Source organism: Apus apus, chromosome 17 (genome assembly GCF_020740795.1).
Source record: "Apus apus isolate bApuApu2 chromosome 17, bApuApu2.pri.cur, whole genome shotgun sequence".
Classification (NCBI taxonomy): domain Eukaryota; kingdom Metazoa; phylum Chordata; class Aves; order Apodiformes; family Apodidae; genus Apus; species Apus apus.
Window position 1 is genome coordinate 6265801 of NC_067298.1, and position 25508 is coordinate 6291308.

General features: G+C 59.5%; 2 protein-coding genes across 4 annotated transcripts; both read right to left on the bottom strand.

The window, feature by feature from the left end:
- Nucleotides 1-290: 290 nt before the first annotated feature.
- NHERF1 (NHERF family PDZ scaffold protein 1) lies at nt 291-10379 on the bottom strand. The gene is made up of 6 exons (XM_051634807.1): nt 9972-10379; nt 3664-3825; nt 2721-2874; nt 2107-2147; nt 1494-1592; nt 291-1382 (listed from the first exon to the last, which is right to left on the bottom strand). The coding sequence occupies exons 1-6, from the start codon at nt 10347-10349 to the stop codon at nt 1218-1220; spliced, it is 999 nt and encodes a 332-aa protein (XP_051490767.1). The 5' UTR covers nt 10350-10379; the 3' UTR covers nt 291-1217.
- Nucleotides 10380-12471: 2092 nt separating this feature from the next.
- RAB37 (RAB37, member RAS oncogene family) lies at nt 12472-19479 on the bottom strand. Of its 3 annotated transcripts, XM_051635112.1 has the most exons (9): nt 19339-19479; nt 17219-17329; nt 15787-15828; nt 15569-15635; nt 15430-15482; nt 14918-14983; nt 14144-14200; nt 13802-13878; nt 12472-13701 (listed from the first exon to the last, which is right to left on the bottom strand). In XM_051635112.1, the coding sequence occupies exons 1-9, from the start codon at nt 19453-19455 to the stop codon at nt 13596-13598; spliced, it is 696 nt and encodes a 231-aa protein (XP_051491072.1). In that variant the 5' UTR covers nt 19456-19479; the 3' UTR covers nt 12472-13595. The 3 variants fall into 3 exon arrangements, with proteins under 3 accessions (XP_051491072.1, XP_051491075.1, XP_051491074.1); XM_051635115.1 differs by lacking the exon at nt 17219-17329; XM_051635114.1 differs by lacking the exon at nt 13802-13878.
- Nucleotides 19480-25508: the final 6029 nt, after the last annotated feature.

Consider the following 25508-nt stretch of genomic DNA (forward strand, 5'->3'; position numbering starts at 1 on the left):
CCCTCCAGCCAGACCAGCAGACACAGATTAGAACCTCATCCCTCCCCCCCTTTGCCCTTCCCAGGGGATTAAAGCCCTTTAATCACCCCGAGGCATTAACCTGCACTGGGACCAGCTGGTCCATCCAGACCTCCAGCCTGGATCAGTGGGTGTCAGAGGGCACCCACACTAGCCCCAGTGGCCACTGGGAGCCTTCCCTGCTTCTTCCCCCATCCCCAGCAGCACAGGGGACCCCAACAAACCCCTGCACATCCTGGGCTTCAGAAGGATTTAGCCTTAACCCGGACATGTGAAGTCAGGAAGGTTTATTCCAGTAAACAGAATTTCTCTTGAGCTGGACAGTATGACAACACCCAATTGCAAAACACAAAACATCCACAGGAAGAATTTCCACAAAATACATTAAAAAAAATATAAACAGTGTGATTGGAAAACTCTTATTTTGGAAAAAAACAACAGTCTATTGAGAAACCTTTAAATTAAACAGTGTCGGATTCAAACCCTGATCGGCTCTGTCTGCAGGAGTGAGTGGGAGCAAAGGAGATAATTATTGCTTGCTGTGCTGGCTCCAGACACCCTCTCCTCTCCCACAACAGCCCCAGGGGCAGGGTGCTGGGGAGTCCCTGCTGTGTGAGGCACCTGTGTCCCTCCTTGCACTGGGACCCAGGGAGGTGAAGGGACGGACAGGGTCATCATGGACGGAGCTTGCCAGGCAGGGACAAACACCCTGGGGAGGAATCCCTGTGGTTGGTGGCTGGGCAGGTGGGGTTTTGCTAAAAGTAACTAAAAGCCTTGAGTTTTGCAGTTAAAGGGCAGTCGGGGTGGGACTCAAAAAGAGATGGGTTTTGGGGTGGGGGAAGAAGCAGGGAACAGCAGGGATCAGAAGTGTTGGTCATTGGACCACCTCAAATAGCCAATCCTCCCCAAACCCCAGCTTCTGCCTACTGGGGTGTGCAGGTCTTCAAGGCAGGGCTGCAGGAGCACCCTGGGGACAGGCTCAAGGAGGTCAGACCCCAGCACCACCCCAGCTCTTTCTAGCCTAAAACCACCACCTGGGCCCCCACTATGGTGATGTTCACTGGCCACTGAGCCCCACACCCTTGGGGAGCAGCCCCACATCCCCAGCAGGGGCCCACAGTGGGGAGGAGGGGGATGCAGGAGAAGTGGGTGTGAGGCCAGGGGGGGCTGGTGGACCCTCTCTCCCCCCCCTGGGTCCTTCACAGGTTACTGAACAGTTCATTTTTCTTGCTCCAGTCCATCTGGGGTGCTCGCTTGCTGGTGCGCTTCTGGTGCGCCCGCTCCTTGGCCACTGCCAGCGGGATGTCGAGGTCCAGGAGGGAGCCGGGTGCTGAATGGCGCTTGTCACCCTCCTGTGTGTCAGCCTGGGGGGAGAGAGGCTGCATCAACCCCACTGTGACCCCCAGGACAGCCCCCGTGGTCAGCCCAGACCCCGCTCTCCAGCTGCCACCTCCCTCCAGCATCTCCAGCCCTACCTTGCTGTGAGTGTCGCTGGAGACGGGGGACATGGCCAGTGGTGTAGGACTGGACGGGCTCTCAGACACCGAGTTGGACCTCAACTCTCCGCCGTTTTCCTGGGGGGTGGAGCAAGGGAGTGAGCATGAGAAGAGCAGCTCCAGCCCTGGAGTTTTGATTTCCGCATGGGGGGGGGGCTACAAAATCCATCCTCCCCACACATAATCCCCTGCGAGCTCCAGGCTTATAAATACCTCCAGCGCTGCCCATCCGGAGTGGGGAAGGATTAAAGCCCAGCCTGACTGCTCCAGCTTTATGGGGAGGATGATGGTGGCTGCAGGGCTGGATGCTACTTCCCTGCAGCAGCACAAGGAATTCCAGCCCAGCAGCATCATGAGGATGGAGGAAAGAGGCAGCTTTGCAGCCACCCCTTTAACACTCAGCCCCACAAGCAAACTCCTTCCTGGGAGACACCAGCTCCTGATCCCCTTCCTGGTAGCACCTGCTCTTGTGTGACAGCCTGGGAGCTTCACAGTCCCCAGTGGCACCACCCACCCGTGGTCAGAGGGACACCCAAACAGGCAGGGCCCCGAGATGGGCTTAGAGGGGATGAAAAGCAAGAGGTTCTCTTACCTTCTCGATATCGCCATTGGCAACTGGTTCTGGCAAGGGACCTGCAGGGCGAGGACATGGGTGCTGGGTGAGGACACATTTGCTCTGTCCCCTCACCAGTGGGCACAGCAGTGCCTGGTAAAGCCCTACCGTGGCCAGTGCTCACCCAGTACTGCCCAAAACCTGGCTGGGTCTCACATTTTTAACCCACCCCTCACAGCCAGCCCTGCAGCACAGGGAGATGCTGTGGGGGACCAGGTACATCCCTGTGACAACAGCGATGACATGAGACCACCCCCATCCTCCCAGGGACCACTGTGACAGCAGGGAGGGGGCCATGGCTGAGCCAAGGTTGCAGAGGAGAGCAAAGTGCAGGTGCTGCCTGTTCACTCCCCAAGCCATAAACCCTGCCAAAGTGCAACCAGGGCCATAAACCTGCCTCCCACAGAGCCCACGTCAGCCCCACCACTGAGATGCCAAAGCCAAGTGACCCTGCTTAGCCCTGGGGTGATGAAACTACACCTCCTCCCAGGGCTTGGGGACTCCTCCAGCACCCCCAGCTTTGGTGACAATGTGACACAGAGCTGACAGAGGTGACACAAACCCCCCTCCCTGCAGCACAGCCCCCAGCCCACCTGTCAGGTGTTCCTCTGAGGGCACCACCTTGCACTTCTTGAAGAACTCATCTGTGAGGACATCCACCACCAGCAGTGTAGTCTCGTCGCCACCTGCCTTAATGGCTGCCACCACATCAGCGTGCTGCTTGCCCTCCATGCACACCCCATTGACCTGCAGGCACAGCACCATGTCACCACTGGGGCTAGGGGACATCTGCCCCTCAGAAGCTCCATGGAAAGATCAGGTACCAGCCCTGGTACCAGTCACAGCCCCAGCACAGCCACCCCACAGGCCCTGCAGGTACCTGCAGCCTTGCAGGGATTAGTGGTGAAGGCAGCAAAACCTCATTAAAAGCAGATTTTCCTCTGAGTGATTAGCACAGGATGGCATGGACAAAGCTGGCAGGGAGCACCCTGCAGGGCAGGGACCTGGCAGGAGATGGGCAGCACAGGCACAAAGCCCTCGTGCCATGGCATGGTCCCCAGAGGCCCCAAAGCTTCTCCTCAGAGGAGGTGGCAGCCCCAAACCCTGGTGAGCAGCGGGTCAGAGCTCAGCTGGTCGTTGTCCTCATGGGTCATAATCCCACTTGGCACAAGCTCTGTCCCTGTCCCCATCTCTGTCACAGCCAGCAGCAGGGCTGGGGCCACCACATACCTTGTCCTCAGCCTGCCCCACCCCAGGGACAACCCAGGGACACTCCTGCTACAAAAGCAGGGGACAGCACTCCTGCTGCTTCACCCACAGCCAACGCATTAGTGCTCAGCCCCAGCCCTCTGCAGTGCCTCTCCCTGTCACCCACCCGGCTGCACCCCTGGGTGGGGACCGGGCGGCTGTGCCATGAGTCACTAGGGGCACGGGGAACACCACACACCATCCCAGCAAAGGGCACCTCTGGGATGTGAGGGAGCACCAAGCTTTTTGGGGAGACACCCCCCCACACACTCTCCTGCCCCAGCATACCTGGATGATTCGGTCCTGGGGGGCCAGCCCTGCTGCCTCGGCTGGCGAGTCGGGGTCGATGGCGCGGACGTACTGCCCCGGGCGGCTCTTGTCGCTGTGCAGGTTGAAGCCGTAGCCATTGGGGCCCTTCTTCATGTGGCACAGCCTTGGGCGCAGCTCCTCCTGCAATGGGAATGGCCTGTGGGAAAGCTGCTCCGGGACAGCACCCAGGGACAGCACAAGGACCACGGTACAGCTGCTTGGGTGGCCGGGACATCATCCTTGGGTGGCCACCTGCATCCACAGACACCTCCAGCTGGGACACAGGGGCTGAAACACCCTGTGAACTCGGGCTCTAGTCGATTACTTAGGTGCAGGGCAGCCTAATTGCAGCAAAACATTAAGGAAACATGTTATTATGTGTGTTCCCAGACCACGCTCTTCCTTTTGGGAACAGGATTGCAACTGCAATTTCCTCTGCAAGGAGGAAATGCAGCCCAGGCTGGCTGGGAAGCACCCCCTTCCCACCCCATTCCACCCAGGAAGCCTTTGCCACCAGTGCTGCCTCAGCCACGGCTGCAGATCCCTTCCATCACCCCCTCACAAGCTTCCGCCCTCCTCCACAGCAAATCCAGTGGTAGGACTAGTGGGACCCCCCCACGCCAGCTGAGCAGGGAAGGGACGCAAGAAGTTTGAGCACAGAGCCAGACAGAGCAGCCAGGATACCAAAGCACACCCCAACAGCCCAGCATGACCCTCTGTGACTGCAAAACAGAAACCAGCCTGACCAGGGCAGCACAACGTGGGATGTCCATCTCTCCGGGAGGCAACACCCAGCTTTTCTGCACCCAGTTTCACCCTGACGTGTGGGTCTGCCAGCACCCAGAGCCAGGGAAGCCAGTGGGGGCAATCCTGGCCCCACAAGTCCACTAACAGTGCAATTCCCCACACGGCTGCAGCACAGGAAGCAGGAGCATCCCCAGGAGTCTGGCAAACAGGAGCTGCCTGTGCTCTCCAAGGGGGCAGTGGGATGCCCAGGAAGCATCAGAAGAATCAGGGGCCATGGACCAGCCACCTGCATGCTGCATGGTCAGGAGAAGGACTCCAACCCCAGCACCCAAACACCACTTCTACATATTTATATATGAAATGTTTGATCCTGCCCTGACCACCAGCTCCTGGGATTCGGTAGGGTTCTCCCAGCAGCTGAGCTGCACAAGGTCCCCTCCAACCCTAACTATTTTACGATTCACTGATTCTATTAAATATTCCTTACTGAGCAGGTTTCATAGTAATTCCTTTTTCTGAGACTGTTTGCTCTCCTTTGGTACCCACAGCATCACTGGGGACATGCCCTGCAGGAATTTCCCCAACCATATCCACACTGTGCTGCCCTTCTACCCCCTGTACCACATGTCCCCGTCTCGCCATGTAACTCCCTTTGTCCCCTGCCAGGAACACCAAGCCTTCAGAGTGCTGGCACCCCACATGTGGCAGCACCACAGTGGCACAGGGCTCTGCATTGGCCAGGGTGACACACTTACAATCGCTGAGCCCAATGCTGTGATAAAACCATGTCCTCTTGCACATCTTCCTGCAGGTCAAGGCTGGCTGCTGCCCTGGCACCGCTCGCCAACGCCCCAGGGAGGGAGGCACCCAGCTGCTCCACTGGGAAGAGAGGGTGAGCCCAGGACACCTCAGCAATGGCAATCACACAGGACCTGCTCCACCCTGACAAGCTGGTGGAGTCTCCTCCACAGACTGTCAGTAGGTTTTTGAGCTGGGTGGAGGACTGGAAGACTGTGATTTCACGCCAGCCAGCCCTCAGTCCCACCCTGTGCCAGGGGACTGCAGCTCTGCCCTGGTTCCTGCACCCGGGTGACAGCAGGTTCACAGGGTGCCCAGGCTGCTGCAACCAACCCCTCCACCCAGGCAGCAATCCCCAGTGAGTGGGAGGGGACAGGGGAGAGCCAAAAGAAGACCCAACAGCAGGAACTGGTGGAGCCTGGAGGAAAACAACACCCCCCTGGGTCCCTGCCCTGGCCCGGGGAGGGGGCTCAGGCTCTGCAAGCACCCACGCTCCCGGTGCCCTTGGCAGCACCACGGGGTTGCTCCACACCGATAGCTCAGGACAAAGCCCGAGGGAGCACCCGGGGCAAGCGGCGCTGGCAGCGCTCCCGGGCCAGGAAGAGGAGGAGGGAGAACTTCATTTCCACCCACACCAACACAACCCCGGCAGCCCGGGCTCCTCGAGACACTGCGGCCATGAATTCAGGAGATTGTAGTGGGGGGAATAGCCCAGCAGGATGGGCTGATGCCTCAGGGCAGGTCATGGCATTGAGGCAGGCTCCAAGACCTCATTGGCAGCCACAGCAAAAGCAGGAGTTCCTAGTGCAGGGGCACCCCAGCCAAGCCATGACCCATTCCCCCAGCACCCCCACACCAGTGGCTGACAGCTCCTGCAGCCCAGCAGCCCAGGCTGACTTCACCCTCCCCAAATCCCTTGTAATTTCTCCCCAGGAGAAATCCTGCAGGCAAGCACCGTTCTGCCTCCTCGAGAGAAAAACAAATGCATCCGATACTCCAGCAGCCATATCCTGCCTGTCCACGGGGTGAGCACCCAGCCCCAAAGCCCCCCTGGCCTGAAGGGATCTGAGACCTTGGGTCAACACCAGGGATGCAGAGAAGCCCCACAGCTGTGGGGCAGGAAGCTAGACAGCAGGAGAACGGAAATGCTCCTAATTTCTATAAGCTTTCACATCCTCTCCTCCAATGCCAGCAGCCCTCCCACCGTGCTGGAGCAGGGATTAGCCCCAGAGCCTTGTTAGGAGCAATTACAACCTCCAGTGGGGAGAGTGGTAGGGGAAGCTGGACTTGGCCCCCAGCACAGGCATCACGTGCCACCCCTCTCCTCTGCACCCAGGGGTGACAGAGGGACAGCTGCCCACAGAGATACTCACTTGGGATGGGGAACTCAGTGGTATCACATCCCTGTTCCTGTCCTGAAACAGCACTTGGGGCACCTCTGGACCCTTCTCCCTCCAGGAGCATTCAGGTCCATCCCTCCCCAGCACCTTCAGCCACCCACCAGCAGCCCAGCAGCCCCAGGGACCCCAAACACACCGTGTGCTACTCCCTGGCTCCCAGCCCCCCACAACAGCAATTTCAGGGCAGATTTTAAAGTCACAAGTCCCAGGAAACTCCCTGCAGCCCTACAAGCAGCAACAAGCCAGTCAGCAGCAGCATTCCCGGTTACTCAAAGCAAAACACAGCGGCTCTGAGGACACCCAGGCCAGCAAATTCACACGGATCCTGAAATCTGGCGCACACATTTGGGCTTCATACAAAGGGGATGCAAAGCAGCCTCCTCACAGCATCCCTGTCACGTCCCGTTTGACTGGAGCTGCTTTTCATGCAGCTGCCTTGAGAGGAAATTTAATTCATTTCCTAATTAGACACCAACTACCCCCACTGCAATGCTCCCAAATGGGGGTGTGTGTGCTCCCTGTTATACCCTGACACCCAGCCCTGGGAGGCTCACTCGGGTTTTACAAGGAGCTTTGCTGTCAGGGAGGGCTGCAATTTAACATTAAGTTTGCAAAAGGGAAGCCCAGGGCCTGCAGGAAAAGCCCTGCCTTGGTAAAAGCAGCCGTGGCCTGTGCCAGGGTGCTGGGCTGGCAGCTGCCGGTGCTGCCCCGCTATCGACGTGTGGTTTGCACCAAACTTTCTCAAGACACACCCCAGCAGCTGAAGCCTCCGGAAACGCAGGCGGGGGGAGGACGAGCTGCCAGGGCTCCCTGCTGAGCGCTGGGGACAGTCCCCGCAGCGCAGGGCCCCGGGGGTGTCAAACCGTCACCTCGCTGGCTCTGCACACAGCAGGAGGGGTGAGGGATCAGCACCCCAGCTACCAACAGGGAGGCTCAAAACCACCCCCCAGCATCGGGGGAATCTGCACACCCAAGGGTTTGTAGGAATGAGAAGGGAGCCCATGATGACCCCCCCTCCCAAAAAAAAAAAGCCTCCTTGGCCCATGCACAGCACCGGGAGCCGCGGGGGGTGTCCAAGCCCCCCAGAACAGGGTGGTCCCAACCCTGCAGAACGCAGCAGGGTTTGGAGAGAGGTTGGATCCTGCCCAAAGGTGCCCAGGCAGGGTGCGGGTTCTGCAGGTTGGCTCTCCCAGCAGCGTCTCCAGTGCTCGTTAAGCAAATAAAGGCAAGTCCAGCCCAATAAAGCAAACAAGACTCAGACAAATGCAAATCCCCCGGGGGAATCCCGCCAGCCCGTGGGGCTGGGATGGGGCTGTGGGGGGATGGGACAGCAGGCATCAGCTGCCCGCCAGCAGCCAGAGAACAGGCACACCAGTGTGTTCCCAGCTTGCTGGAGAGAAATCCCTTTCTGCCCGCTCCGGCTTGGCTCGGCATCCCACCCGGCATCTTCCCACCCTACTCAGTGGGCGTCCTGGGGGCGATGTCTCCAAACCTACTGGTCTTTGGCCCCTTGCCCTGAGCACTGGGCCCTGCCCCCAACCACAAGATTTCCTGCTACCTGTTGAGAAACCATCTGGGGCCGTGCAGCGACGCACCCGCCCACTTCCTGCTCCTGTACCGAGAGAAATCGCCTGCGGGAGATGTACCTGCTGCACCCAGAGCTTACCCCCCAAGACTCCGGGACATCTCCAGCCGGGCCTGACCTCCCCAGCCCGTGAGGCATCTCCAGCCAGGGCTGACACCCCCCAGCCCGTGGGGCAGCTCCAGCTCTGCACTGCTCTGGCCAGCACAGCCCCCAGGAGCAGCCAGCCATCCTGTGATCTGCCAGGGCTCTGTCCCCCTTGGGGACTGCACATCCTCAGCCCTCCAGGCCTGACAGGTGACTGGCCTGAGCTGCATTAATTATGTTCCGTTTATTTTTCCCAAGCCCACGGAGAGATTTCCGAGCAGAACACACAGCACAGACGGTCTTGCTGGCCCTGTGACATAGGGCAGGATATGCACTGTAGCCTGGGCACAGGGCCAAACCCAAGGGACCAGGGATGCCACTGGGGACAGGGAGGAAGCAGGACAGTGACAGGAGCAGAGGCTTCTTGTTCCCACCTGAACAGCCCCACCAGGGAGGTGCCAAAGCAGTGCTTGGGCTAGGCAGGAATGAGACCAGTGTCCTGCAGTGGATCGGCCCAACCAGGGTTAATGGGGTTGCCAGCACTGGGCTAAAGTCCAACAGGAGACAGCTAATAAAAACACCTGATCCTCAGCAAAACTCTGCATGACAGCAGCTCAGCAAGGCACCAAAGTCCACCTGGGGCTCAGCATCAACACTGGGAATGCCCCTTGACACCAACTCTTCACCAGCACCAGGAGGACCTGGGACTCAGCCTGTCCCACCACTCAACAACAGGGAGCAGGTCACATGAACTACCCAGAAGGTTCCCCACCCCAGGGAACAACGGGAACCTGCTTCCCAGGAAGATCATCCACGTTTCTGTTGTAACAACAAACACAGGTTTTTGCTGGGTAAATAAAAAGGAGAATTATTTCCGGCAGCCCGGTCTCTTAGGAACAGCTCTGGCCAGGAAAGGTCAGCTATTTCTCAATTCCTCACCTTTCTACATCACTTTGTTTGTGCAACTGCTGGCTCCCACGCACCGTTTAAGGCCAACATTCCTGAACTAGTGTCTGTATGCAGGGACAGACAGACAGGATCAGCCCCCACCCCCCGCCAAGGAAGGGCTCCACCACCCCCGCTCCACCGCGGAGACCAGACACGCTCAGTGCACGAGTGACTGCCAACACCTGGAGTCACAACTCCCAAGAAACACCCTCTGCCACAGCTTTTTCCTTGTATTTTGGAGCTGATTCATACCAGTGCGTTAATCCTCTCACCTGCACGTCGAAGCTCGCCAACCGCCCTCGCTCCCTGTTGCTTTTCACACCCCGTTTTACCGGCCCTGCAGCACAAGGAGGAGCCGAAGGGCTCCGGGACACGACAAGCTGCCCGGTCACGGGTCTGAACAGCCCCATGAACCCACCTGTCTCCACTCGCCACTCAGCACGGCTGGTACAGAAACAAATTAAGTCAAATAAAATAAAATAAGCAGCAGTTCGCGGCGGGGCCCGGTGCTCCTGGGGAGCGGTGCTTAAGGCAAAGCGAAAAAGAACAGAGAGCGAAACCGCAGGCGGAGCCAGGGGGGACGCGGTGGCTGCTGCGCCCGCTCGCTCAGCTGGAAGGCGACGACCGGGGGGTCCCGACCACCCTTCGGACACCAACCCCGTCGCCCTGAAAACTCTTAATCCCCTGAGCTCAGCCGCGGCCCCGCTCCCCGCTCGCTCATTTACCCGCCGGCCGCCGCTGGGTTCCCGCGCCGCGACGGGCTCCGCCGGCTCCGGGGCCACGGGGGGCTCGATACCCGCCCCTCCCTGCTTCTGCAGCTGCTCGTCGGCCACCGGGTCCACGACGAGGAGGCTGACAACCCCGGCGGCGGCACGGATTCGCTCCACCACCTGCTGGTGGCTCTCCCGCTCCACGTTCTCGCCGTCCACCTCCAGCAGCCGGTCGCCGGCCCGCAGCCCCGAGCGCTCGGCCGGTGAACCCGCCTCCACCAGCCGGATGAACTGGCCCGGCTTGCCCTTCTCGCCGTGCAGGTGGAAGCCGTAGCCATCCGGTCCCCGCTCCAGGCGGCAGAGCCGCGTCGCGGGGCCCGCGCTGCTGCTCATGGCGGCGGCGGGACCGTCCCCCCCGCCCGCACCGGCGCCTCTGCGCGATGTGCCCCCGCCCGCCCGTCTTATAGCCGGGGCGGGGCGCGGGGAGACCGCCCGCCAATCAGCGAGCGGGGGCGGAGCGAAACCGTCCAAATAAGGAGATTGATTGGGCGCCGCTATGCAAGTGAGTAGGCGTGGTTATGTGGGCTAAGGGTGTGGTTATGCAAATGAACTCCCCTCGCCGGGGCGTCCCGGGCGCGGCGTCCTGGGGGTCTCGTCGATCGCTCCCCCCGTGGGGCCGGACGGGTCCCCCCTCAGGGCCTCACCCCTCCTCCGAGGCCACCTCCGCCTCTCCCTGCCCGCCCTGCCTCTGCTCTGCACCCCCGGGGGCACCGCAGGTAGCCCCGACGGTGGCTGGAGGCTGGCGGGGGGCTCCCCCGTCTCTCCACTTGTCCCGGGGCGCAGCCTCAGCCTCTCGGAGCCCATCCTCCCTGTTCCCTTGCCCGGGCCTTGAGCGACACTGCGAGCCTGGGTGCTGCTCCGAGGTAGAGGGTTGTAGAGATGTCCCGATCTTCAAAAGGGAAATAAATACCCCAAACTGAAACTGCGTGGGAAAGCAACACAGGAGGAGGCCGTGCTTGCCGGCAAAATAAGAAAGCTAAATATGTGGGGTGCAAATGAAAGAGCAGCCCTGCTTCTCTGACCAGACCTCTGCTCTGCACCCTGCAGCTGGGGGGAGTGAGGATAGGAAGACAGGGGAAAGCCGGGGGCATTTTGACTGCCCCAGCCCCCCTATGCTCTGCTCACCGCCCGGGAAGCAGAAGTGGCTGCAGGGGCTTTTGAGGGTGTGAGATCCAAGGTGATGGGTCAACCAGGGCAGAGCAAGGCGGCAGCAAGACTGGGCTGCAGGGGCTGGGTGGAGCTCCGGGACTGGCATGGAGAAGGTGGCATGGAGCTACCGCTGGTGTCTCTCACCAGGCTTCAGGGCTTGGCTGAAGTTCAGGCTGGCCAAAGGTCCCTTGAGCAGCTGGGATCACGTTTAACTGTGCCACAGCTGGGTGAGGAACCCGGTGACAGCAGCAGGATGCCACAGGACATGTCCCTCGCTGGTGGCTCTGCACCGAAGCCCTGCTGTGGGGACCCCATTGGCCGAGAAACCCCCCACGTGCTGGGGCGGGGGGTGGGGGGTTTGTCACGCTCTGGCTCCTCGGGGCCGAGCTGGGAGCAGAGGGTGGGCTCATTTGTTTCCTCCACTCGGCTGAGCATTTGCCCACGGCTGCCCGGCCCTGAGAAAGGCGGCAGAGAGGAATCCCACGGGGGCCAGCGGCAGATGCTGGCGGAGAGGAAAACCAGGACAAGCGTGTCACAGCAGGGTCCAGGACAAGGGTGGCAGAGGCAGGAGGGGGGTCCATGGCCTGCGGCACCGGTGCGGCACGACCCTCCCCTTGGCAAGCGAGCGGCCCCGCAAGCTGTGTCTTGAGGGGAGGGCACAGGGCGGGGACACTTTTTTTGGGAACGGAAACAAAACCCAGCTCCACGAGGGCTGGTGTGAGCACAGGACCGCGATAAGGAAGAATGGCAGCAGCAAAGGAAACAGCTGGAACTGTTTTTGGGTCCACCAGCCTCCGGCAGCACCGAGGGCTGGCGGGGTGAAGGGCAGCACCATGAACCCCAGCTGCCTCCTCCTGCCTCCAGCAGGGCGTGAGGTGAAGGGAGCTCAGGCTGGAGGGGGGAAAGCAGAAAAGAGCCAACGTCTGTTTGTGTTGAAGCCATCCAGCATTTTTTTTGCAGACATCAGCCAAGCAGCAGCAGCAATGCCATTGGTGGGAAGACGGAGTTATTTGGGGAATGCTGGACTCCGCACCATGAGAACAGCAGGGGAGGAGGTTGGTTTTAATTTAACAGGCCATGTTTACACTTACCCTCTCACCTTTGGACTGTCTGAAATGTGCAACGAAAGACTCGGCAGGGAGGAAGGGGCCGTGGGTGTTTCCCCCTCCCCACGGCTGCTCCCAGGGCCCCCCCAGCCCCTCTGCTCTGCAGCAGCCGTGCTCAGCAGCCTCCCACGTTGCAGACCCAGGGCAGGGATTTCTCACACAATAAAAAACAACAAAACAGGCAGATGCAAAGCCTCAGAAATACCCAGCTTTATTCTGTAAACTTGCAAAGAGAGACCCAGCAGCAGGCAGAGCACAGGGATATGCAGGATCATGGGACCTGCCAGTGGCCAATGTAGCAGCATTTGCTGGCTGAAGCATCTCAGGCATCTGCTCTCCAGAGAGTGGGTTTCAGCTGCTTTTTTTTGCCAGCAGCACGAAGGAACAGTGGCATTACATGTGCAGTGATGGGAGAGAAACCCAGCCTGCCTTGGCATCCAGCTGCTGCTCCAGGCCACCACGGCCATCTCCTCTCCAGCAGCTCCAGCTTGCGGGAGGCCGGAGATGGTTTTGTCTGGAGGGACTGAAAAGAAAAAGGCTTTTCTCATTTAACAACAACAAAAAAGTCTCTAATTCCTTTGGCTACAAAAGAGGGGAAACAAAGGTTTTTCCACATTGCTGTGTGTACAAATGCCCCAATTGTGGCCCAGGCACTCCCAGGGGAGCTGTGTTTCTCACACCCGGGGCAGGGAGCAGGCTTGGCCAGACACTTCCCAAGCCCAAACCAGGACACAACAGGAACATTGCTGCCCTCATGATGGCAGGAGCATAAAAGCCAACAGCAGCAATCACAGCAGCAAGATGCCACAGCCAAGCGTGGGGCAGTTCCAGAGGGGCAGAGCTGTGGCTGGAGGGCATCTCCAGGGATACAAGGGGCTGGATCAGGCACTTCCAGCTAGACAAGAGCAGTGCTGAGAGCAGGGAAGGACAGGGCCAGGGGCTGTGCAGGGGCTCAGCCATGTCACACAACACAGTCCCTCCAGCTGTTCCAAGGGTCCCTCAGCTAGGCACAGAGCTGTATCCTGCACCCTGCTCGGGTGTGGAGGTATCAGTGGGGCTCACTGGCCAGGCTGGCAGGCATCCCACTGCTGTTATTCCTCCGGTGGCAGACGGTGAGCTCCAGGCATTACCCCTCAGGGCAGCAGGATCCAGCCCCTGGATGCTGGTGCTGGGGCCATGTCTCTCCTCGTGCACGCCCCGCTCTGCTGTATTGTCCTGTCCACTCATGGCTTTTCAGAGTCCTTATTCCCTTGGGTGTTCAACGACAGTATTGGGCCCCCACCCTGCCCGCACCCTCAGGGCTGCCGGCTCCTCCTGGCCGCTCTCAGGCGAAGGCACAACAGGCAGATTTCTTCTTCTGTGACTCGATGTAGTCGTGGATCTGGAAGCGGGGCTCGTCCGGCGGCTGCAGCGCGCGCTGCTTCAGCTCCCTGCAGTGGTGGAGCCACATCACCCACCCAGCCCCTCCAGCGCCAGGGCAGGCGGTGGGGGGGCTGCAGGGGACACCTCCCTTGGCCCCCAGGTACCCACTTGGCAATGGCCAGGAAGGCCAACTCCACGTTCATGCCCGTCTTGGCACTGGTCTCCATGAAAGGCACCCCGTACTCCTGCAAGGGCAGCACAGCCCATCAGCAGTCAGCCCAGACATGCCCTGCACCCCCAGTCATCCCTTGGCTGAGACTTGGGGACAAGGTGCTGTCTCTGCCCTGTCTTGTCCCAGGTTTCACGTGCAAGTGGCTGCCTCACTGGCCGTGCTGGACCCCAGCAGGTCTGGGGATCCAGCAGAGGGGAAGGCACAGCTGCATGGGGACCCTGAGTGACATGTGATTGGCTGGTGGGGCTGCAGCTGGGTTAGACCCAGGCATGGCTCACCCTGGCCAGCGATGCTCCATCCTCTGTCCTCACAGCCCGTTCACTGCTCACGTCGGCCTGAGGGAAGGAAAGTGTCACCATGTACCAGGGCCAGCTGGTACCCTGGGGGCATCTGGGACGTGGGTGGCGTGGGGTGTATGGGGGGCTGCCAAGAACTGGGGGCATCAGGGACCCAGGAACATCCAGTGCCCAGAGGAGAATCTGGTATCAGTTGAGCATCTGGGATCTGGTGGCATTCAGTGTGTGTGGGGGTTGCATCCAGGACCCAGGGGGTTTCTTCTACCCTGCTGGGCATCAAGTACCCAGCATCATCCAGGATCCAGGGGGCATCGAGTCCCGTGGGAACATCTGGTACCCAGTTGGGCACCTGGGAGCATCTGGGGCCCCAGAAGAGAATCTGGGGACGTGTATGAGCATTTGGGACTTGGAGCTACCTGAGATCTGGGGGTGCACCCAAACCCTAGGTGAGCATCCCGTACCGGGAGCCTCAGCCTGGTGCTGCCCCCCACTGGCTGCCGGAGACACCAGCTTCCCGAGACCTCCCCAAACCTCTGGGGTCTCCTCTGGTCCTGGCTGAGCCCAGAAAGCAGCAGATCACTGTCGAGGGTGCACCCGGCCGGCCGGCAGGTCAGCCGCTGAGCCCCATCCCTCCATGGCCATGGGGACGGCAGGGCAGGGCTGGCACGGCAGGGCAGGGCTGGCACGGCAGGGCAGGGCAGGGCTGGCACGGCACAGCACGGCAAACCGTGTGATGGAGGAGGATCCTGCTCGCACCTTATTGCCCAGCAGCATGATGACCACGTCCTTCTGGGCATACTCGTGGATCTCGGTCAGCCAGGCCTGTGGAGCAGCAGGAATGTGTTGGGGCAGGAAGCATCCTGATCCCTTCCTTTCAGCCCACGCCTCCCCCCCCCCTCCCCCCCCCCCCCAATGACAGGGAAAACAGCTCTTTTTGTTTTTTGGCACAGGAGCCATTCCAGCATCACAGCCAAACAGTCCTGAAAACGCCCTGTCTCCTGGCGAGAGCCCAAGCCTCCGCGGAACTCATGTCCATCCCAAGCTGCCATTTCCCCCTCCAGACATTCCCCGTGTCCCTAAACCAAACTCACCCAGCCATGCAGCACCCGGCCAGGTGCCCTGGGGACGAGCTCCCAGCCGGCTCCATCTGGACAAAACAGCCTGTGCTTACATGAAAAAAGGCTGCAAACTGCCCTAAACCCCCAACAAACCACGCGGGGCACCCACGATCCCGATAAACACCCTCCCAAGTCCCCAGGGGGACTCACACGGATGTTGTCGAAGGACATCTTGCTGGTGATATCGTAGAGCAGCAGCAGGGCTGGAAGGGAAGAGGCAGAAGCATTTCCCTGCTGCAGGGATGAGCTCCGGCTGCTCTCCCCTGTCCCTGCCAGATCTCAAACCCACCTTGGGCATCCCTGTAGTAGGCGTGGGTGACGCTGCGGAAACGCTCCTGTCCTGCCGTGTCCCAGATCTGCCGAGAAGCCGCCCCAGTGAGAGCAGGGAGGGAAAACCCCTCCCCCTGGCTGGGGACTCCTCTGCGGCTCCCAGCCCACTCAGGCTCAGCCCAGGGGGCTTTTTCCAGCGGCATGGCTGGGAAATGCTCACCCCCTCCCAAAGCTCACCTGCAGCTTCACCTTCACGCCATCCACGGCCACCACTTTGTTCTGCAGAAGAGAAGGACAGCAGGTTCGTCAGCCCAAAGCACACCTTGGCACGGGTGCCAGGCCATCCCAAAGTGGAGCAAGTCGTGTCCCAGCCCCTTGGCTTCTCTCCCCTGGCCAGTGGGGTGAAGCCAGGCTGCCCATGGGGCTGGACATTGAAGCCTCCTTGCTACAAGCCCTGGTCCTGCTGGGGGGCAGCAACAGTGACCCCCTGGTGCAGTATCCCCCCATGCCAGGGTGGAAACGAGAAGAATCAGGCTCTGATGGAGACAGGCCAGCAAGATCCAAGCCTGCTTTGGATCCAGTGCCTACATCCAGCACCTCTGTCCTGTGGCTCCCAACACTAATGAACTGGCTAATGATGGTGGCTGCCCCACAAAGCCCAGGGACACTGATCTGTTCCAGGTCCTGCCAGGTAGTCCTGGGCTTGCAGCAGTCCCTGCCCCTGGTTCTGGAATTGTTTAACATGGAAATTCGGCTGATGTTGAGATGACCAAGTTTGAGAAAATGGGCTGAATAAAACAAAATCTGTGCCCTAAGGGACTCTGGAATTTACCCACCAGCTGCAAGCCATGGGCTGCTGGAGGGGACACTTGCACAAGGCACAGATGACAACACTCCTGGGGCCACCAGCACCCAGCCCAGCAGTGGGATGTGGCAAATTTTCCTTCTTTCATGACTTTATTGGAAGGCCAGGCTATGAGACCCCTCCAAAGCAAACCCATAGCTCTCTCCCCACAGCCCCAGCTCATAAACCCCCCAGTTCCACCCCCCTGCAAGCCAAGAGCAGCCCAGGCAGCAAAGGCAGCAGCAAACCAGATCAGCAGAGGCAGAGGAAACGCTGACCGCACTCCACACGTGTCAGCAGAGCCTGCCTGGGGCCCCCTGTCACTTCCAGCCTGCTGAAACACACTGTCCCATGCTGCAAACAGCTCCTGCATCTCCAAACAAAACCCTGCAGCTGAAATTTGGTGGACAGAGAGCAGCAGGATGATTTAAATGGAGATCCCACGACTGTAACCACTCCTCGGCAGCACATCACAGCCCTTTCAAGGCACAAAACTGCAGCAACCGGTGTTTGTCCCCCCAGGCTGTTGGCTTTGGCCTGGCCAGTGGAGCGTGTGGCCACCCACCACACACCCCCTCCCACAGGATGGGCTAAACCCTCCATTTTTGCTGATTTAAAGGTGAGAAGGAACATTTCCAGTGGACTCTTCTGTCTCTTACTGCTCTCCCAGGGAGAGGTGGAAAGGTTTCAGCAAGCACCTGCAGCTGGCTGGGAGATTATTTGGGGTGCAGAGGCTGGAAACCACCTGCCCCCCTTCCTAGCACCCTATCCTGGCCAAGGTGTGGGTCAGGAGAGGCAAGGGGCTGGCAGTCATGGTGGTCTCACCCGGAAATCTATGCCCACGGTGGCTATGAAAGTCCCGGAGAGAAAGGCTCCATCTTTGAACTGGAGCAGGAAGCAGGTTTTCCCCACGCCTGAGTCTCCAAGTAACATCACCTGCAAGATGGGTGCAGGGAGAGGTGTCAGCAGGATGGGGAGGGGTGCTGAGCCTCTCCCCCCAGTCCCTTGTGTCCTTCTGGTTCTTTCCCCAGAGCTGGTTTTGCTGGGTCTGGGAGAGCCCTGTGAAAGCTAGAGTTGGGATGGGATGGGGTGGGATGGGGCCCCTGAGGGTGCAGCCAAGAGCAGCCTCCATCTGCCAGAGAAGGGAAGAGCAGAAGAGAGCTGCTGGGAAGGCAGGTACCATAGCAAGAAGAGATGTTCCCTGGCCAGCCTCAGCCATCTCTCAGCACAGGTGGTTCCTGGAGAACCAATCACAGCTCCCAGACACTTGGAGCCACCTTCAACCACTCTTTGCCTGCAGCCCAGGTGTGTCCAGCCCAAGGGCTGATGCATGGCCTGGGCAAACCCCGCTGTGTCCGGGACTCTCGCCCTGCGGGTGCCCAGTGCCCTGCCTGGCACAGACACCAAAGCAAACACAGCACCTTCTCCCCTCCTGCTAAGCAAACAGGCTCAGCCCGGTTCCCCAATCGTTCTGACACCACCAGACCCAGGCAGGCAGCACCCAGGATTGATGCTGGTCCCTGTAAGCACAGCCTTACCCACCGCCCTGACCCCGTGCTCCTCTCGGCTCACCAGCAGCAGCCCTTTCCTGCCCAGCAATGATTAACCTGAGCCTGACTGCATCTCTGGCAGCGAGCAGCACTCCAGCAAGAAGGTCCATCCCTGTAAGCCCACCCTGGGGGGATGCTGGAGCCTGCAAAGCAAATCCACGAGGGCCAGGCAAAGGCTGGGAGCCGTGGCCCATCCTGGGCAGGGATGGCACAGCAAAACATCCCACAGGCCAGCACAGCCACAGCTGGGGGCTGGAAATTCTTTGCCTCCTGCCAGTTCACTTTACTGATCAAATGCTTCCCTGGGACACACCAAACCAGCCCAGGCCGTGGTGCAGCTGAGCTGGGAACACCACTTAATTCTGCCTCCACCTTGCTCCAGACCAAGCTGGCAACTGATTTCCTCCCTCAAAGTCAAAAATCGCACCCCACTGAAAGGAGTCAGAGTGGAGAGGATAAAGGCAGAGGAATAGAAACAGTTTAGGGAAGGTGGTAGCTTTGGGAGCCAGTGGAGTGAGGCAGCAGGAGCTCTCAGGGCTGGCACCGTGGGTGCTGGGCTCAGCCTGGGGCTGTGTAGGAAATTTTTTGGGTAAAAGGTTAATTGGCCCCATGCCCCTCCTGTGTCACTGGGAGGAGGAGGGTGCTTCCCCAGGGAGACCTGGGCTGAGAGGGGTTGGGGAAGAGGGGGGCACTTGGGGAGGGGGGTTCCCACCTCAATGCCTGGCAGGGGCAAGGGGGCTGCAGGGGGCTGTGGTGCCCTGGGCTGGCTCAGCTCTGGGGCACACTTGCTGCGCCCCACCCCCCCACACCCCCCCCCCCCGGTGTCCTTGGAGTGCTGCCATGGGCTGGATGGGGTCCTGCTTCCCCTGCTCTGTATCATGGGGGGCACAGCTTCACCAGCTGCCAGGACCCCCCTTGCCTGAAGAAGAGCAGGACAGGCAGAGCTCGGCCGTGCCCGCCTGAGGGTCCTGCAGCCCACCAAGCCGAGAGCCCCCAAAGCCCTATTCCTGCAGTTGAGGCACCGGGGCCAGGCCCCCATCACCACCTCGGGGGAGGGACAAACCAAGGGCCAAGAACTCCCCTCGCCCCCGGGGCAGGGACCCCCTATCTCCACCTTCCAGGGGGGAGAGGACCCCCCATCCCCACATCTGAGACCCCCCGGGGCAGGGGCGGGCAGGGTGGGGTTGCTCAACTGGGGCTGCCGCCTCCTTCCCCGTCCCGCAGACGTTTCCTGGGCTCGACCCCGGCAACGGAGGCAGAGAGCGGTCCCCGAGGATCCCCCGGGACCCACCCGGACCCTTCCGAGTCTCCTCCGGGCTGGTGGGCGAGCCCCAACATGCACTCCCTGTAGGGCTTTGGGGGGTCCATCTGCCCAACGCTATCGCAACCTCCCACCTTGCCGGCCAGCTCGTAGTTCCCGGGCAGTGCCGGGGGGTCGCCGCTGCCCACCGGGGTGTCCTCGCTCCCCGCCGGGGGGGTCCCGCTCCCCGCCTCCCCGCCGGGGCCGCTCATGGTGCGTCCGAGAGGAGCCGCCGAGTCCCGGGACCAGCGGGAGCTGCGGCCCCACCCGGCCCGCCTTCCTCCCTCCTCCTCTTCCTCCTCCTCCCCGGCTCATGCCACCCCCGAGGCTGCGTCCCGGCCTCCTGCCGGCCCAGCCGGGCCAAGGGATGAGGAAGAGGAGGCTCAAGGCTGGAAACCGGGGCCCCCTGCACCCCACCCCGGGGTGCTTGGGTTTGCCCGGGGGCCGGGCGACATCGGAGGGCGGGCAGAGCCCTGGCACGTCCCTCCGGGCACGGAGATGGGGAGAGGAGGAACCGCTGCCGCTCACCCCACAAATCAACAGCCCGTCCCCTACGGGGTGCGGGGATGGAGACCCCAGTGCTGCCAAATCACCCCCAGTCACGCCGCGTCGATGAGGAGGGCAGCTTCCATCCCCCCGGCCCACCCGAGGGTTGGGGGGTTTGTCCCGTCTGCTGCAGCCCCGACGGCTGCCGAGCTGGGCCCCGGGTGAGCAGCGGGAAGAAACCAGAAGCAACAGCCGCTCGCCGGAAGCCTGGGCTGCTCCCCGGCTCCTCACAGCTCCTCCCTGCGTCCTGCCCCGGCCCTTGTGGCCCCCATGGTGCGCCTCATTCGGGAAAAGCCCAAGCGTGGGAATGTGGAAGAAGCCCCGGGAGAGAAGCCAGGGATGTTGATACTCAAAAACTCCCTCCACCAAGCTCCATCCAGGCACTATAGCTGCCCAGGGTTCTCATGGGTACAGCCACCACCCCATGGATAGGAGCTGTCAGCCCCCTGTGTTTCCTTTTCCCTGGGATAACCAGCCCATTTTGCCCTCACCAGGGCTGATCCCAGTGCAAACCCCACAGCCATGCTCACTCCTCTGGGATTCAGGCTTGCAGGGCTCCAGGACAGATCCAAGCCCCTCACCACTCTCCAGTTGAAGGCCACACCATGGGAGATCTGATGGCAGAGATGCCACTCACTTCTGGACCTTTCCAGCCTGCCTGCTCCTGCCCCAGCCAAGCCTTCCTCTGCCCCTCGGGAAAGGGAACCTGTATTTCCAGTCCCGTAACTGCACTCAGACCCAGATTTATAGTTAGTGCACACTCTTTGGTCAGGGAAGTGCACAGAGCGGAAGGCTGGAGGCACTCAGAGCTCCTGGAAGCTGCTGAGCTCCTTTACACCTTGCTGGAGAGGAGGGCTGGAAGGAAATGGCAGGATGTGCTGGTGCTCACGGAGTGGCCTAAGCAGGAAAAATGCCTGAGTGAGCATCACCTCTGCGTGCCAGGAGGTGCTGCAGGAGAAAAGAGGCAGATGGGAGCTGGTAAAGGTTGGCTGGTAAAGGTTGGGAACACATCGGAGCCTCCTCTGCCTGCCCAGAGTTTGCAGGGGCACCCTTTGGCTGTCAGCCTCTGGGCTGCTTGGCCCCTAAACCTCTGCAGCAATACCATGTTTCCCTGCTTCCTTGGCCAGGGACTAGAGAGAAAATCCCCATGGGCAGTAGCCACCTCATGGGTAATAGCCATCCTGGGGGTGACAGCCATCGAGGGTGACAGCCTCTTGCTGAGCCCTGGCCTTGTCACGGGTGCTGGAGTGATGCTGGTCACGCTGTGCAGTGAGGTCCCAAGTGTTGTCTCTGTCCCAGGCTCCTCTGGGGCTGGGGACACAGGCATTGGAGCCACTTGCCAGCCCCACGGCAGCTCTGCAAATAGCACTGGATGGCAGCTGAATGCTTTTCCCAGGCACTGCCACCATCTGCCTGACATTTTGAGAGGGCCCTGGGCTGTGCAGGCAGGACACAGGCTGGCTCTTCCCTGGGAGAGCAGGACTGCTCCAAAGGCAGAATCTTAGAATCATAGAGTCGCAGATTATGATTACCCAAATAAAACTGCTCCCCTCCCTGCCCCCCCCACCCCACAAGGGTGAGTGAGGCTGCACAGCCCAGGGACAGGGCACTTACCGTAAACCCAATGCCCACGGTGGCAGAGAAGGAGCCAGGAATGAACTTCCCCTGGTCAAACTGGACCAGCAGAGATGTCTTCCCCACACCGCTGTCTCCAACAAGGATCGTCTGCAAGGACCAGGTAAAGAGGTGTCAGGGTATGGGAGCAGGTGATGCTCAAGCCCAGGGGCAAGGTGTCCAGTCAGAACTGGGTGTTTGGGGGGTTGCAGTAGCGAATACAACAGGATCAGGAGGGACCATGCCAACCCCAGCCCATGGCAGAGCCATGAGTCCTGTGGCAGCCCCGTGGCACAACCCCACTGCACAGCCCCGTTGGGCAGCAGATTGTCCCCACAGGCTGCTGGGTGTCAGATGGCTCATCCTGCTGCTCTTTGTCCTTCACCTTTGGTCCTGCCTCCCCTAAGGGAGACCAACGGTGCAAACACAAACCCATCCCTCCCCTCTCTGCCGGTATCTGGGTTGTGTTGGCAAACATTCCCATCCTTTCAGGAAACCCAGGCGCTTTCAACCCTTTCACAGGGACACAAGTCAAAATAAACACACTGTTAAATGGCTTCTTGCTCAGAAGTGGTTTTGGCTCTGTCTTTCAGGACATGGGTGTTCCTGTAGCCACAGCCCTGGCAAGCACTAAGGGCAGCCCCAGGGCAGCCTCTGTCACCAGTTCACTTGTCACCCCTAGGCCAGCGAGGGGCTGGGGCTGAACCTCCCCACTCCCTGCCTGCTTCTGTGTGGCATTTCACTGTACCTGTTGTTTCCTCCCTAGAGTTGTGTTTAGTCTGATACAGCTCCAGCAGCCCTGCTCCATCTTTGGGCACCTTGGCTCTTTGTCCTCACACCAGGTGACACCATGAAAGCCACTCTTTGCTTGTCGAGCAGGAGCTGTTTCTTCAGCATCTTCCCAATGGCCAGGGGAGCCTCTGCACAGGGCTGGTGCCATCTCTGCATCACCTCCCCTGCCCCAGTGTGAAACCAGGCCTGGCATCACTTGAGGCACTGCATGTACCTCCCTTGCAGGGAGGATGAGCATGGAGGAACATATTTAATCAAGTGCCTGAAGAGCACCAGAGGTTCAAGACCTGATTTCACACCCTGGGAGGCTGTGGGAGATCCAGCCACCAGGCACGTGCCATAGCACCCAGTATGGTGGTTCCTACCACCTCATGGACCCTGAAAGAGCAGTCTCACCCAAAAGCCAAGGAGCTCCATGACCACAAATGAAGCAGGAATGTGGGCTGGCAGGAGACCAGCACTTTGCCTCACAGAAATCAGCATCCCACGAGCTGCTCAGAGCTTGTCAATGCTGATACACTTCAGTGCAAAGCTTGCTTGGGGGAATCAGTGTCTTCCCTCAGAAAATACCTCCCAAGCCCCAAACATCTCCAGGGAAAAGCCTGACCTGCCCAGCAGAGCTGTTGGCAGGAGGGAGCCCTGCACCTCCACCAGCCACACAGCCCTGTGTGCTGAGCAGCAGTGACCTGCAGCTAGATCCACAGTCAGAGATTTCTCCATCCCTCCCAACTAGACGCCAGGCTGGTTGTGGGTCACTTGTACATTCAGAGCAGCCCCATGGGCTGGGAGCCTGGGCAGGAGCAAGGGAATGTTGGGAGGCAGAAATCTCTGCATGAAGCTATTGCACGTGAGTCGGAGGAGCTGGTTCACCCCTTTCCCTGGGGAGGATTTCCCTGCCCAAACACCTCTTGACTCTGCCCTGCAGTTCAGCCACATTCCCCATGCAGAGAGTGGGATCTGCCCTGGAGCAGCCACAGAGAAAAACACCCCAGGAGTTCATTATAATGGGGGTCCCACACTCCAGCACTGCATTTTTTGGTACCAGACACTATTCCCAGTCAAACGCTGGTGCTGGGAGGTGCAACAAGCCCAGCTGCATCCTGCAGGGCTCTCTGTGGGAGCAGTAAGTGCAGAGAAGGGCATTAATTATGGAGGGAGGAGAGTGGGCTGGAATGAGCACCAGAAAGCCTCCAGAGTTCATGATTTACAGAGAAGATGTATGAAAGGCAGACTCCCCTATTAATAATTTAATTGGTATTTAGAATAGAGACAACTCAGGAATTGCTTCATGATTTAATAACAATTATAATAGTAAAAGTTGACCTGAATCAGCCAAGAGACTTTCCTAATGACTTCAGGAAAAGCTTAAGGGTTCTGTGGAGGTGCAGCCCCATGGAAACCACTGTGAACTTCCTGGCTATGAAATAAACATAAAAGAAGTATAAAAACCTCACTGTGGAGTGGCTGGGACTAGCCAGCCATCAAACCCTCAGGTTGAACACGCCCAAGTCTCCCAGCAACAAAACGCTGAACCCCTCCTGCTTCTTCCCAGCACTGGCAGCCACAGTCCAGCCTCCCCGGCACCCAGGTTCTCCTGGGGGGGTTTTCTTTTGCTTGGAAAACTGGCAGAAAAGTTCGGATTCCTTTTGGCGCTGCAGTTCCCCCCGGCACAGCAGGGTGGGGATGGAGCAGTGCGTTGCTGGGTGCGTGCACAGAAAGGCTGGCCGAGGTGCAGAGGGATACCCATCCAAGGCCGGGAAAGCCACCTGGGGACAGTCCCAAAGTGCCACTCCTGAGCCCCAGCACAATCAGAGCAATTCTTGTTTCCAGCTAAAGGAAATAATTCTCACTGGGTGGGCAGAGGTAACTTCGTGTCCCCCCCAAGCCCCCAGCTCTCCTGCTCCACATCCCCAGCACAAGAGCAGGCATGGCTTGGCACAGTCCCCCCCTCCCCGAGCAGACCTGTGTGCCTTAGGGAAAGAGTAGATATCCCTCCCCACACCTCAAATTAGGGGTGTGGAGCTAGTTCAGACCTAGACTTATCATCTCCCTTCAGACTCACTGGCTCAGTGTAGGTTGCAGGGACAAGGCAGAGATGGGGCAGCAATGGGACATCTCCCCTGGCCGTGGTTGCAAAGGGGATATTTTGGTTTAACATGCCTGGTGAAGAGAGGCTTTGCACTGCTGTCAAGGCAGCACAGAGAGATGATTGCTGTATTTCTGGTGCCAGCCAAGTGGGAAGAGATCTGGGATAGCACGTTCAGTTCAGTTTCAAGTTTTAGCATGAGGTGGCTGGACCTGAGCTAAATGTCATTTGTAGGAGCCTGACAGGATAACACTCCTCTCCCAGACGATGCAGGGATGGCTAAAGGTGCCCTCCACAGGCTCTTCTGCTGCTCTCAGAGAGTTGCTGAAGCCCAAAACCCAAAGGTTTGCTCCCAGGTTAGCAGGATTTGTCACAACAAGTTGTGTACGTGCACCCCAGCACAGCTGCCTGCAGAGCCCAGCCGGGGCAGGGCGCTGGGACAGGTCCAGGAGCAAAGCCTCGGCTGCATTTGGCCTCTCACCACCCGGCTCTCTCAGTCCCTCAGGGTTCCAGTACCAAGACTTATTTTTACCTGCTCTATATACAAAATTGCTCTGCCTCTCCCCTTCTCCAGGCAGTCCTCCAGGGCAACTTGGATGCTGCCTCGAGCTGTCTTGTGCCACAGGGACACCTCAGGGCTGTCCCCACCCTGCCCCAATGCTGTTTTACCATGAGCAAACTCCTCACACTGGCTCAGGCCAGGGCCCAGGGCCCTCTGCCAGCCCTGCTGGGCCCTTGCCCTGGCAGAGGCTGTATGTCAGCCCTGTAGACATGAGTCTTAGGGCTGCACACCAAACAAAAGCTGGCTCAGATCCCTGGGGATGCCTGTTTACACACCTCCTGCTGAGCACTTTGGATCAACCACAGCCCAGGGGCACATCCCTCTGCTCCTGGGGCTTGTTCCAGCTAAACAGATCCAAGCAACCGACAGGAGGAAGAACAATTTGGCAATGGGCCAAATCACCTGAAAGCAGAATCTGTCATTTTGTGTCAAGTGAAAACTTTTCTGGAACAGCCCAGAACAAACCTTTGCTGTTACCTCTTTGATTTGCTCCTGACCTGTTTTCTCTCTGGATTTAACCTTCACTTCCAGAGTGCAAAACTCTCTCAGGGTTACTCAGCACAACTGAAATGTGATTCCTCACTCAGAAAGAAGATCTACTGAAATATTGGCTGCCTCACAACCCTGGAGCAAGAGCAGGCTTTTTTTTTTTTTTTTGCACAACA